Source organism: Archocentrus centrarchus, chromosome 21 (genome assembly GCF_007364275.1).
Source record: "Archocentrus centrarchus isolate MPI-CPG fArcCen1 chromosome 21, fArcCen1, whole genome shotgun sequence".
Classification (NCBI taxonomy): domain Eukaryota; kingdom Metazoa; phylum Chordata; class Actinopteri; order Cichliformes; family Cichlidae; genus Archocentrus; species Archocentrus centrarchus.
The window spans coordinates 11,560,996-11,575,348 of record NC_044366.1 but is presented as its reverse complement, the minus strand read 5'-3'; the positions used below and the strand labels follow the sequence as shown (position 1 = coordinate 11,575,348).

The 14,353-nt window shown below is 41.1% G+C and overlaps 1 protein-coding gene and 1 pseudogene across 1 annotated transcript; both read left to right on the top strand.

Moving 5' to 3' along the window:
• The first annotated feature begins 1,212 nt into the window (after nt 1-1,212).
• LOC115800647 (olfactory receptor 4Q2-like) lies at nt 1,213-6,106 on the top strand (annotated as a pseudogene).
• Nucleotides 6,107-7,323: 1,217 nt separating this feature from the next.
• LOC115801072 (olfactory receptor 142-like) lies at nt 7,324-8,268 on the top strand. Its single transcript, XM_030758775.1, has one exon. The coding sequence runs from the start codon at nt 7,324-7,326 to the stop codon at nt 8,266-8,268; it is 945 nt and encodes a 314-aa protein (XP_030614635.1).
• The last annotated feature ends 6,085 nt before the right edge of the window (nt 8,269-14,353 follow it).

The following is a 14,353-nucleotide window of genomic DNA, read 5'->3' as shown; positions in this document are numbered from 1 at the left end:
CTAGCAGGTGAGGCAAGGGGGCGATATGGTGAAACTCTGTCCTGGTGCAACACCACCATATTTCCTTGGCCAGGCATGCGCACCCGATACACCACATCCGACAGTTATTTCACGACTTCCACAGGCCCTTGCCAGTGACTGCAAAGCTTGGGGGACACACCTTTCTTGCGGACAGGGAAATACACGCAGACTTTATCCCCTGGCAAAAAGACCCTTCCCCGGCATCTGGAGTCATAGGCTGTCTTCTGCCGCACTCCAGCATCCGCCTGGGCTTGACGAGTGTAATTGTGGACCACCTGTTGATGTTCTCTCAGCCTCTGGAGGTAGTCCATTTCTTTCCCACCAGTAATCTCAGGCTCAGGTGGGGCTCCAAACACACACTGGTGTTGGCTGGTGAGGATGGCGAGCTGGGTAGCTATGCGGTTGAACCGCTCAACCAGACCATCGCTTTGAGGGTGGAGTGGTGTTGTCCTTGTTTTGTCCACCCCAAGCCATTGGTAGATCTCCTTAAAGATCTGTGACTCAAAGTTATGCCCCTGGTCACTGTGGAGTTCATCGGTGACCCCCAAGGCGGGTGAACATCTCTTTCACCAGCTTCACTGCCATCGTAGTTGCACTCTGATCTGGCATAGTGCAACTACGATGAGCCAGATGTGTGGCAGCTTTTTTCATTGCTCCAACCACTGTGCCATACTGGTAGCCGGATTTGTGAAAGATAGGGCTCCAGTGGTGTACTTGTACTTGTACTTTGGTAGCTTGGCTGGTGTTTTGGGCATTCTTGAATCTCTCTCCATTCTGGGAGGCTGCTTCAATCCCACTTCTGACATCAATGTGGCGAGTGCCAGCAGAAAAAGAAGACAGAGATTTTGAGCCACTTGTTGAGCCTTGCTCCAGCACCACATGTTCTTAGTGCTGAGCAGTTCACTCAGTGGCTGTGTTTTCAGTTAGGTGGGGAAAGTATTTTCCCAGGTGATTAACCATTCCCAAGAATCGTCTCACTCCACTTACATCAGTGGGTGCCTCCATCTTGTTGACAGCTTTTACTTTTTCTGCTCTCACACCCGTGATGTCAATGATTTGTCCAAGGCCACCAGTCGCTTGTGCTGGGGCTGTGTTGGCATACACCAAAATGTATCCATTTGGCAGACAACTCCATCCAGCCCCTCTAGGAGCTGAGACATCCTTTTTTGAAAATGTTCTGGAGTTGAGGAGATGCCGAAATATAGTCTGTTGAAACAATACCTTCCAAACGGTGTAAGGAAGGTTGTAAGAAGAGCTGACTCCCTGGACAAAGGTATTTGCCAAAATCCCGAATTTGCATCAAGTTTTGAGAATATTTTTATGCCCTCTAGTTGTCCTAGGGTGTGCTCCACTGAAGGCAGCATGTGTCATTCTCTTTTGACAGACTTGTTCAGTTTGGTCAAATCCCACACACATGGACTTCTTCTTTGTTTGGTTTGGGTTCTGGAACCATACCTGCACACCAGTCAGTAGGCTGCACCACTCTGTAGATTACTCCTAAATTTTCCATACGAGCTAGTTCCTTTTTGACTCTGGGTAACAGGGGAACAGATACTCATCTTGCAGTTGACAGGGCAAATGGCTAAGCATCTGCTTTGAGCTCAATTTTGTATTCCCCCTCCATCGTACCTAAGCCACTGAATAGTCTGGGGAACTGCTGCTTCTACTGATGTGGGTGACACTGCTTATACTCTGGCCACCAACCCAAGAGCTACACTTGCTGTGCGGCTAAGTAACCCTTGTATCAGATCTGCTACTATATACACAGACTGCCTTGTGGTTTTGCTGGGAGTACTGTTAGCTGTAAGCTTCCCTTTAACTTCTAGTGGAGACATACCTGCACCATACAATTTCGGGTTTGTGGGTTGCAGCTGCAGTCTTTGTGCTAGGGTGATGTACTCTTTTTCTGGCAGCACGGTTACATCTGCTCCGGTGTCTATTTTGAGTAAACAGTCCTGATTGTTCAATTTTACTGTAGTAATCCAAGCATCATTGTATTATATATAACATTTTATTATTTTACTGTTCCCACATCACTTTTTATTCAGTGTATCAGTGCGCATTTTGCGCTATAACCTCACATGTTGATAAATGCAGTGCTTTAATTGACCAGAAATTTATGTGTCCGGTGTATAAAGGCCTTTCGACAGGCACGGGAACCAGTGGAAATTGTGGGTTTAATTTTAACAGTAACACATCACGTGACTGAGACAAGCATCGTGACATGTGTCAAGAGTGAATCATCGAAGGATCTAACGGACAGAATCTGTCCATTTTTCAAAATAAAATGTTTTTTTTCAGTGCTACCCAGTAGAAAATGACCTTTGGGCCGGTACCTGTGGATCTCTGATTTAAATTCCAGGAGAAATGGTTGTATTTAGTGAAATTTTAAAAAAGTAACTTAAAGGCCCAAATTGTATTATATTTGAAGAAAGAGCTTTATTTGTCACATACATATACATGCAGTGAAATTCATTCTCTGCATTTAACCCATCACACACATAGAGTATGTAGTACACACAGCACAGCATGGAGCAGGGGGCAGCCAGAGGGTGCCCGGGGAGCAACCTGGGGGGGTGGGCTTGCTCAGGGACCCACAGTGATGCCAGCCTGAGGATTTGAACCAGGGTCCTCTCAATGATGAACCCTCTTCTTCTCCCCTAGGCCACCACATTTCTGACATTCGTGGGTTGAAAGCAGGGAGGGGCAAGGACCAGAAGTGGTCCACCGGCCGGGAGTTTGAGACCCCTGCTCTAACGGTTCATGACTTAAAAATTATACTGACATCATTTACATTGACCATTTAGGAAAAACTGAGAAAAATATCACTTTCTCATATGACTTAATGTGCATGATAGCAATACAACATCCCTAATTGGAAGTCTGAAGGCCCTGATAACGTCATTGTTGCTGCCACAAAAGGGATATAAAACCATAGTGATATACCCTGCAGGGGAGACACAGCGCACAGCAGCTTTCTTTACTGAAAGGAAATCATGTTAACACTGTAGACAAAGGCAAATGCATTTAACTTATGTTAAATGCATTTAACTTATGTTAAATGCATTTTCCTCCTTTTGCATCCATGAAATGACATCTAAAAACAGGAAACTGACATTTTAGTATGGATAATGTTTCCATAATTACTGTCTTTACTCTTTCAGGTTTAAGTGATATTGGAAACCACAGTGTAACTCTTTTTGTTCTCACTTTGCTGTGTTACTGTGTGATTTGGCTGGTAAATCTGACCATAATTGTGACAGTCATTGTGGATAAAAATCTTCATGAACCCATGTACATCTTTCTCTGCAATCTGTGCTTCAATGGACTGTATGGGACAGCAGGTTTTTATCCCAAATTCCTCTACGATCTTCTGTCCACCACTCATGTCATTTCTTATTCTGGATGTCTTGTGCAGGGTTTTGTGTTGCACTCCTCAGTTTGTGCTGAATTCTCTCTTCTAGCGCTCATGGCCTATGACAGATATGTGGCTATATGTCGACCTCTAGTGTACCACTCTCTGATGACTAAACAAAGAATTTGTATCTTGATAGTTTTTGCTTGGCTTCTTCCCTTTTTTCTGATGTCCTTGAGCACAATAACAACAGCACTACTGAGGTTATGTGGCTCGCACATACCAAGGATTTACTGTATTAACTTTTTCATTTCTAGACTAACTTGCTCTCCTTCTATATCTCAAATTGTTATTCCATATTTTAATTACATTTTTTATTTTGGCCATGCTGTTTTTGTTTTATGGACTTATGTACATCTGATCAAAACATGCCAGTCATCCAAGGAAAACTGGAGCAAATTCATGCAGACATGTGTACCACATTTATTCTCTTTGACAGTTGCTGTTGCATCTTTTTTTTGACATGTTTTATGTCCGATTTGGCTCAAAAGAAATACCACAAAATGTTCAGAATTTTATGGCAATGGAGCTTGTCCTCATCCCACCAACTATCAATCCTCTCATGTATGGATTCAAACTGACACTAATAAGAAACAGTGTTTTGAAATTTATACATGGTATAAGTTTAGCTTTTAGATTAAAGCCGTGAGTTTGCCTGCGCAAAAAAAAAAAAAAAAATCTTTTCATGCATGTGCATATATGATTTGAAAAAATGTGAATATTGTTAATCAATAGACATTGTGGCATGTGTATATAATATTTCTAGGATGTGGTGCCATCACAGCACTTACACACTAAAAGAAAGCCAGACAGACGAAGCATTATGTGACGTTGAATGCTTATCAAGTTAATTTACACAAGTTTCTCCTTCAACAGCAGATTTGAAATATGTTCATATCAGTGACCTTTTGTGTATCTGTACTTCATCATTACACAAATGGATTACTGTGTCTCAAAATCTACTTATCAGTAATTTATTTGCTGTTATGTTTTATATGAAAAGATCCAAGTCTCTGTCAGTTACCATTTAGCATGCTCAAAACTGGTTAACCAGAGAAGAGTTATAATAGTTATGGATTTTTCATTAGTTTGAATATATTAAATAGATTAATTGCAGATATTAAACTAGAAATACTTAAAACTATACATGCATCACAGTGTCAATATGCATCAGAGCTTCCTTTTGGTTGTGGTGTTGTGTTGACAATTTCAATTAATAAAAGAGAAACTAAATATACATTTAATTAATTAATTTTGTTTTGTATATGCAAAATAACATTTAATTTAGTTAACTTTTTTATCTGAAGTCTAGATTGTTTTTTGTGAACTAATATTTTGCACCTCGCTTTAGTGCAGCACGGCTGTTTTACACTGCATGCACAAGATTGAAATGCAGTCTGAGGTAATGATAGAAGCTCTCAGTCAGCAGTTTCTTTCATACATTATTACTGCTTTTTGTTTGTTTGTTAGGCTTCAGGGTTAGACAGAGAACTGGTTGTTAAAGTAAAATACACTGATGATCTGAAGGTGTTAGGTGGATTGTGAGGAATGAGGACCTAGCAGCAGAGACAGTAACCCTCTGGTGGATTGGCTTGATGCAGGTGGTGAAGGCAGAATGTCACAGGATGCCGGGGGGGTAGGCAGCCAGTGGCATGGATGAAGCACCTCGGGTGGCTCAGAACCCACTGAAGGTACTGGTGGCTGGGGTGCTGCAGGGTCCACTGAGGGGACAATTTCAGGTTGCACAGGATACCAGGAAGACTCAGGAAACTCAGGATTGCATAGGATGGTCAGGCCTAGTTGTTGCAGAAAATGAAGACTGCACTAGCTGGATAAGGTAGAGTCTCAGGGGGGTTCCTGGTGGAGCAGTCTGGTGCTGCTTGCACAGGCCCAGGGAACACAAGACTCATTCTTTCACAAATGCTGGTAGAAGCAGTCTGCATGCCTGGGTGTTTGGTTTTATGCACTTCTATCCATGGAAGTGATTGGAAGGCCTGAATTCAATGGCATCTCCACTTCTTGGGTGGTGATCCATTGATAGCCCAGCCATACAACTACAGATTTCACAATACAATTTCAAATTTGTGACATTTAGGAAGCTAGCTGGGGCACTTTCAAGCCACCAAAGCATTCCAACAGAGTCAGGTATCCTGAACTGCTGCTTGGCACATAAACACTAATCACAGTCAATAATGGTTTTGACTTCTGTAACTAATTTCCCCCGCCTCTCTTTACTACTACTCTTTACTATACTATTGTGTGATTTAGCTGGCATATGTGACCATAACTGGTTATGCAAGATCATATGCAAACAAACCCCTATCTTCATTTCATACCATCTGCAGAGCTTCAACAGCAAACTGAGTGGACATCTTCCATTGCTGATGCAGCTATACAGAGTTATGGCAGTAAAGTGGCTGGTGCATGCCATGTTGGTAACCCCCAAACCAGAAGTTGGACACTGAAGGGAACTGTCAAACTGAAGGAGTCCTATTGAGCTTGGCCAGCTTGTGGGACTCCAAAGATAGCTGACAGGTAATAGCAGTCCTCTTTGGCCTCAAAGAGCCTTTGTTTTGGTCTTGTGTCTCTTTATTTTTTGATTTTGTCTCTATAGCTCTTTCAGATAGTGGGCTCACAAGAGTGTGGGCACATGAAACTCTTTTGGGCTAGACCCTGGCACCAGGCATCCACCCTCAAGACCCCCCTCCAAGCCTGGCTTCAGGGTGGGGTCCCAGTACCCTTATCGTGGGAAGATAAGTATCTTAGATTATTTTTCTTCATAGGGGTTTTCTGAATCACTCTTGGTCTGGCCCTTCACCAAGACCAGTTTGCCTTGGGACAGCCTACCAGCAATATAGCTCCTGGGATCATGCTGGCCCTAACACCTTTCTGCAATGTAAAGGTGGCAATTGACAGAGGGGGAGAGAGTTATCTAACATTAGCTCATAACTCGGCTTTTCTCCTCTTGTCTCAGTACAGCAACTCCATGGCAGTGGCCAAAGCTCAAACACTGAGGTTGCAAAATCCTAATAGGTGACATCATGGTGGTGGAGCTAAACTTAGCACAAAAAGTAAGGAAATTTGGCTAATTACTTCTTTGTGGTAACAATGCTTCTTGGCAATAAATATTATGCCAATGGATAACCTCTTTTCCCCTTAAATGGTGCCACATTTGCAAGGAAAATGCATTTGTGGGCTGAGCAGCAGAGTTACACCATGAAAAACCTGTCAAATCTTCTCTGCCAAATCACGTGGTTATAGAAGAACTACAAATTATCACTTCGATCCTACACAATAAAAAAGACTGAGACTAGGGACTAGTAATGTTTTAAAGTTTATTGTCATTATACAGAATGTACAATGAGATTGGAGGGCCACTCCTGTTCAGTGCTATGCTGTAGAAAGTCACACCTAAAAATATAAAATAGAACTTCTTCAAATATACAGAAAAATAAAATAGAATGTATAAAAATATATACATTGTAAAAAAATAAAACAAGTATATAATATAATAAAGATGTGTGAATATTGCACTTGGTGAATGAATATTGCACTAGTGAATGAATATTGGATATTGGATATTTATATGATAAATATTGTTCAGTATGAACAATATAATATTGCACAGAGATGTGGGTATTCCACAGTTAGTGTGTGTGTGTGCGAGAGAGAGAGAGAGAATTCAGGGTGGTTATTGCTTTGGCAAAGAAATATGTTATGTATTTTACTTTTTACTTAGCGGACCAACAGAGGCTGAATTCTCAAGTGTGTGTTTTGTTGAACCAAGGGCAGTAATTAACAGGTGTGTAGAGGGACTGCAGACATTGTCAGATATTTAGATATAGCAGCTCTGTGATTTGTACACTCATACTACACTAAGAAGGTCAATGTGCTCTCTGATCATGGATAATGTGTCTAATGTAAGAAGTTTCATTCTATCAGGATTTAATGAGACAATTAATTTCAGAGTCCCCCTCTTCTCATTAACTTTAATGTATTACTGTTTGATTTTGTTCTTCAATATCTCTCTCATTGTGATCATTGTCTTGGATGAAAACCTGCATGAACCCATGTACATTTTCCTGAGCAGTTTTTGCATTAATGCAGTTTATGGGACCACAGGTTTCTACCCCAAATTCCTTTCAGATTTACTGTTGTCTTCTCAAACAGTATCATATGAAGGGTGCCTTTTACAGGCTTTTATCATGTACTCATTTGCCTGCTGTGATTTGTCCATTTTAGCTGTTATGGCCTTTGACAGGTATCTGGCTATATGTCGACCTCTGCACTACCACTCTTTCATGACTAAGAGGAGGCTCTCTCAGCTGGTGTGTTTTTCCTGGCTGACACCTTTATGCATTTTCTCCATCAATGCTGTGCAAACATCTAGACTCAAATTATGTAGTATAAATATTCAGAGAGTCTTATGTCTAAACTGGTTAATTGTTAAACTTGCTTGTCCTGAAGCTGACATATTTTCAAAGAACATCACTGCGTATGCAATTGCTGTCATTTATGTGTCTCATGGTTTTTTCATAATTTGGACTTACATGCATCTTATTAAAACATGTGTGAGGTCCAAAGAAGACAGGTCAAAGTTTATGCAGACCTGTGTGCCCCATCTGATCTCTTTGATTGTATTTTTAGTTGTAATGTTTTTTGATCCAGCATACAAGCAATTTGGTTCCACGGATTTATCTCGAAGCCTCCAAAACTTCATTGCTATTGAATTTCTCCTCATCCCTCCAGTTATGAATCCTCTCATATATGGATTCAAACTCACCAAAATACGAAACAGAATTTTGGGTGTAGTTTATTTTAAAAGAAAGTGACTCCCTTCAAAGTTAAGACTTTCTTGTTCAGCAATAAAAAGAGAGTAAATTCCATCATCAAAAAATGTACATTATCTTGTTGGGGTGGTGGTACATGTGTGAATATATGAACCAGCATTATCATGGTTTTGTATTTGTGATTCATTTCTTAATTTTTACTTTTTAAAACCTTGTTCAGTTTTGGTTAATTTCAGGTTTGCTTGTTTCAGCTCAATTTTATAAAGGCTCAGGTTCAGTCTAGTTACCAGTTTTGGCATTTTTCCATTATAATAACGTGATGGTATTTGTAAGGGTGAAAATGTTCAAAATATATGCAACAATTCAAATACAACTCTTCCTAAATTCACTTGATTCACAGTCATGTAAACCAGAGGTCCCCAATACTGGTCCGTGGGTCATTTGGTACCAGGCCACACTTGAAGAAAAAAATACCTTACATTATTTCCATTTTACTTATGAGTCTGAACGATGTTTTGTTTTGAAAAATGGGCCGATTCTCTCCGTTGCATTCCTCTATGACTTTCTCTTGACTGTCAAGATGCTTCTGGCCATGTGATAAGTCACCGCTAAAATTATACCCAGAAGCTTTTTGCTTGTCTAACGAAATTGGTTGGTTGACCTACATAACGCTCGTTTAAATATTTGAGTGCTCAATAAGAGTAGAAAAGCGCCATACAGTATAAGAACTAGTCCATTTATCATTTTTATTTAGTAACATCGGGGATGGCACTGAGGTGGAACCAGCCATCAAGCTGACTCTCCAGTGCTCGACATCGCGGCTCTGCAGCCATTCTCCATGTGAAATCAAAGCTTGTATTGGTGGGTGCCGGCCGAACCCAGCCAACCCACAAGATAGCAAAAATGAGTAGCAGAGAAACAAGCTCAGGGCTCACACTGATTCAACGTTATGGTGAGTTGTATTTTTCATGTGCTTTATACAGTAAAAGTCGTCTAAGTAGAAGTCGCACAAATCGGATCTAGTGTAATGGCTTCTGCAGGTCCAGATTTTTCCTAACGTTAGTTCCAATAAAATCATCCCCTACATCAGTCGGATATTTACCTACCTCGGATGAAAAATCTGGTCCCATTATAAAACATTTCCAATTAAATGTGATCTATAAGTCGGATGAGTTTAGTGCTAAAGCCCTCGTCAGCTCCAGTCTGCTCATTCATGCACAACTACACACACTAACGATGCCTGGAGATCGCTTTAGTGTCTATATCAGTTCATTTCACCGGAGACAGTCATGGCAAGTGCAGGAGGCAAGCTTAAGTTACAATCTCGCACTTACGAGCAAAATATGAGATAATAAAATTTGCAGAAACAAATCCAGAGCTGAAGCAGAAGCAATTGCAGCGAAATTCGATTTTAGATCCCAGACTGTCGGATATTTTGAAGAATCGGATTTTGTCAGTCTTAAGATGGATTTTTTACAAGTCAGATGAAATTCCATGGGCCATCTGAATCTGATTGGGGCGATTTCTATGGTATTTGCTTTTGCGGTATATCTTATTTTGAAGGCATGTTTAAACGCTACCATGGTGACCAGAGAGCACTGTGGGCAGAGAGGATGTTATTCATGATATGGCGCAATGTTAGGAGGATGCCGCTGATCAAGTTGCACATGAGTACACAGTGGATTCATGTTTGATTACCGTCGTATCGTTTATTTTGACATATTTTTCCACCGCACCTTAAAGGCCGGTCCGTGGAAATATTTTCTAACACTAAACCGGTCTGTGGCTCCAAAAAGGTTGGGGACCACTGATGTAAACAACTGAGTCTCAGTAAAAAGAACTCTTGCTTACTCAAATTTGACCCAACTGTCAAAGATCTGAAGATATTTGATGTATATCTTCATTTTTATTTTTTATTGTTTTATTTATTACTATTTTGGTAAATAATACATTAAGACAGGCTTCCAGGCTAAATGAAAAAGAACTAAAGAACTGTTGTGTAATCTATTAAATCAAATGCATGTTATTTAAAAAAGCTCAAATAAAAGGTTTTCAGAAAAATACAGTTTCAGTCTTCAGTTTCTATAAAGTGTGGTTTATCTGTTGTAACCAGATTTCTGTAAGGCAAAATAAATCAATATGTTGATCAATTATTAATAATTTACTAAGGGGACTTAGAAGAGAGAACCTAATGTTTAATAGTCCACATTTAACTGTTTTACACTTTGATGCTGATGAGGATGCTATATTGTTCTTTTGTTCTCTAACCCTTTTTTATTTATTTATTTTTTTTTTAAAGCATGCAGTGTTCTATGCATATTCTGCCTGATTCATTATATTCATTATAAAAGAAAAAAATTACAGCTTGCCCCTATGGGTGGTCTTTTTGCCCTCCAAGCTTGGATCCTCTACCAGAGGCCTGGGAGCTTGAGGGTCCTGCGCACTATCTTCGCTGTTCCCAGTATTGCACTCTTCTGGACAGAGATCTTGGATGTCGTTCCAGGAATCTGCTGGAGCCACCCCCAGCTTGGGGATCACTGTCCCGAGTGTTCCGGTTACCATGGGGCCACTGTTACCTTCACCTTCCACATCCTTTAGCTCAGGGGTCTCAAACTCCAGGCCTCGAGGGCCGGTGTCCTTTCAGGTTTTAGATGTGTCCCTGATCCAACGCACAAGAATCAAATGGCTGAATTACCTCCTCAGTATGCAGTCAAATTCTCCAGAGTCCTGCTAATGACTTCTATATTTGACTCAGGTGTGTTGAAGCAGAGACAAATCTAAAACTGCAGGACACCGGCCCTCGAGGCCTGGAGTTTGAGTCCCCTGCTTTAGCTCCTCTCTGAGTCCTTGGTATTTGTCAAGCTTCTCGTGTTCCTTCTTCTTGATGTTGCCGTAACTTGGTATTGCAACTGCAGTGTCTGAAATGCTTATGTGAAACTGGATGTATCTTGTCTCCTAAAAGTGTAGGAAAATTCCAGCAAGCAGCCTCGCAGTTTGGGAGCTAATCTGCATTGTTTATCTTTACCAAAAAAGGAAAGGGGGTCTCTGAGCCCCTCCAAAAACTGGTAGAAACTAGTTTAGGTGTGACCACATGTTTATCAGATGTTAAAGCCTATAAAAGGCTGTAAGTTTCTTTGTTCAGGGTGCAGAAGATCATTGGCCTTCTCACCCAGATGTCTCGAGCATCTGTATTTTGACATTGTCTTTTTGTAATAAATCTTATGTTATTCCATAAAGACTGTGTTGACCAAGAATTCCTTCAAACACAACATCATGGCATCAAGATCAAGAAACCACACAACGTCTATCACTACGACTTTCTTCCTTTGTTTGTCCACCACTACGATGTCCGGTTGGTTAGACGTCACAAGTTTGTCTGTCCATATCTGGAAGTCCCACAGGATCTTACCTCTGTTGTTCTCAACCACCCTTGGGGTGTGTCCCATTTTGACCTCGGGATTTCCAGGTCATACTCAGCACAAATGTTCCTGTATACTATGCCGGCCACTTGGTGTTGGCGTTCCATGTATGCCCTGCCTGCTAGCATCTTGCACCCTGCTGTTATGTGTTGGATTGTCTCAGGGGCATCTCTCCCAGCCTGCACCTGGGGTCTTGCCTGGTGTGGTACACCCCAGGTACACCTCTATCAATCTTATGCTCAACGCTTGTTCTTGTGCTGCCATGATTAGTGCCTCTGTGCTGTCTGTCAGTCCAGCTTTGTCCAGCCATTGGTAGGATTTCTCTATGTCAGCCACTTCTTCTATCTGCCGGTGGTACATGCCATGCAGAGGCCTCTTCATGGTTCCCATTTGCCTGTGGGATTCCAAGGTACTTGTAGCTGTCTTCAGTGTCTGCAATGTTGCCTTCTGGTAGTGTAATCCCTTCAGTTCTGACTACTTGTCGTCACTTAGTTACCATCCGACTACACTTCTCCAGTCCGAATGACATTCCGATTTCATTGCTGTAGATCCTGGTGGTGTAGATCAGTGAATCAATATCTCGTTCACTCTTAGCATACAGCTTGCTGTCATCCATGTAGAGGAGGTGACTGATGTTCGCTCCATTCCATAGTCAATATCCATAGCCAGTCTTGCTAATGATCTAGCGGAGGGGGTTCAGGCCTTTGCAGAAACAGCAGTGGGGACATTCCACACTTGATGGTGATGGTAGCCAAGGCTCCAGAGACTGTTTGCCGCTGGCGACGCAGCCACCCTCCAGAGCTCCTTCATCTCTGCCGCTGCCCACAACTGGCCTCCTGAACTGCCTCGTCCATGCCTCTGCCCAAGCAGCCGGCCTCCTGAACTGCTTCGTTTTCACCATTGGCTGCTGGGCCGGTCCCAGAACTGCTTCATCCCCCTCAACCCCTCAGCCTTGTTTTCGTCCCTCTGTCCAGGTACCCCTCCTGCTGCCCGGGACTGGGTTTTGTTTTCTTGTGCCCCTTTTTTTTTTTTTTTGTTTGTTTTGTTTTGTTTTTTTGTTTTTTTTTTTGGAGGGGGGGGGGGGGTCATGATCCTGGGTCTTGGGTTTAGCTTTCTTGAACTATAAATTTGAGTTTTGTTTACCTTAGAGATTCCTTGTATTCATTTGCCTGCTGTGATTTGTCCATTTTAGCTGTTATGGCCTTTGACAGGTATCTGGCTACCACTCTTTCATGACTAAGAGGAGCTGGTGTGTTTCTCCTGGCTGACACCTTTATGCATTTTCGTCATAAATGTTGTGCTAACATCAAGACTCAAATTATGTGGATCAAGCATTAAGAAGCTTTATTGTGTGAACTGGACTTACATGCATTTTATTAAAACATGCGCAAGGTCCAAAGAAGACAGGGCAGGAACTCACTAGAGAGGGATTTGTGGTTACAATTTTTGAAAAAGAGGAGAAAAAAGGGGTAAAGTAAAACAAAAAAAAAAAAGGATTTATTTTACTAGAATGTGGTTCACAGATGGGATATGATATCAACTGTTCAATCAGTGAACCACACCTGACTCTATGTCAGTGCTCTTATTCAGGATTGTTTGATTTTCACCCTTGCACCAGGCCTTACTGTGGTCAACCTGAAATAAAACAAAGGTTGGAGGCTGCCCTCACTATTTTTAGAGCTTGGGACTCTCAGCCATTCCCCAAGTTTGTCTGTCATAGTCTGCACACTTTTGGGTTGGGTGCCTTAGCTGAACGAGTACTTGAAAACTAAATGACTACTGACACCAAAAGCAAGAGTATAGCAAGTCTTTCTGGTTGGATAGTATGATAGTAGGGTGCAGACCACTGCCAGTGGATGGAGGTGTAGAGCATGCAGGTGCTGTGACGTCTACAACATCTACACCTAGTGAGTGGCAAGCTGGCTTACAGCCCACCAAAAATGAGAAGCTGGCTTTGATATTAAAACTTTTAACTTTTCTTGAATTTATCAGGCAAGAGTCATATGTTTCTTCAAGTCATTTTAAGTCTTAAGAAAAAAGTAGGAAAGCCTTTTTTTGAAGTAAAAATTTAAGAAATTGAACTTGAAATTACTAGTGGGAAACCTAATTACTTGGTCCATATTTCTCATTCATCTATTGATTTTTTAAAAAACATATACAACACTCTCTAATGGTCATTCAGGTGGGCAATCATCAGCTGAAAGCAGAGCAGAACAAGAGGACCTCTCTAGAGGGTCAAGCTGGTGACCATCAGAGGACAGGAGGTGGAGCTATATTTTCAAACTTCTACCCCCCACCACCCAGATTAAAAGGCATCTGAACTACTGCTAAGAAAAAAAAAAAAAAACGCAAACATTTTAAAGTAATTTCCTATATCAGCCAGGCCAGGTAATCTGATAATAGTGTCTTACATCAATGTAATGTATGTAAGCATGTAAAAAAAAAATTAGGAAGTCACTTATTTTGCATAAAGATCTGGAATAAAATATGAAAAATCTAACTACATTGCATTAATTAGCCTTATTAGAAACTCACAGGTACTCACACACGATATGTTGTGTTAAAATGTCTAAACATTAAGTTAATCCATTAATTGCAAAGTCTCGCATTTTCAAAAACAATCAATTACTGCACTTGCATGCAAATTTTTTTTAGATCTAAGAAAAATTAGGAGTTTTTACAGGACCTGTAATCTGAATTTGAATTCC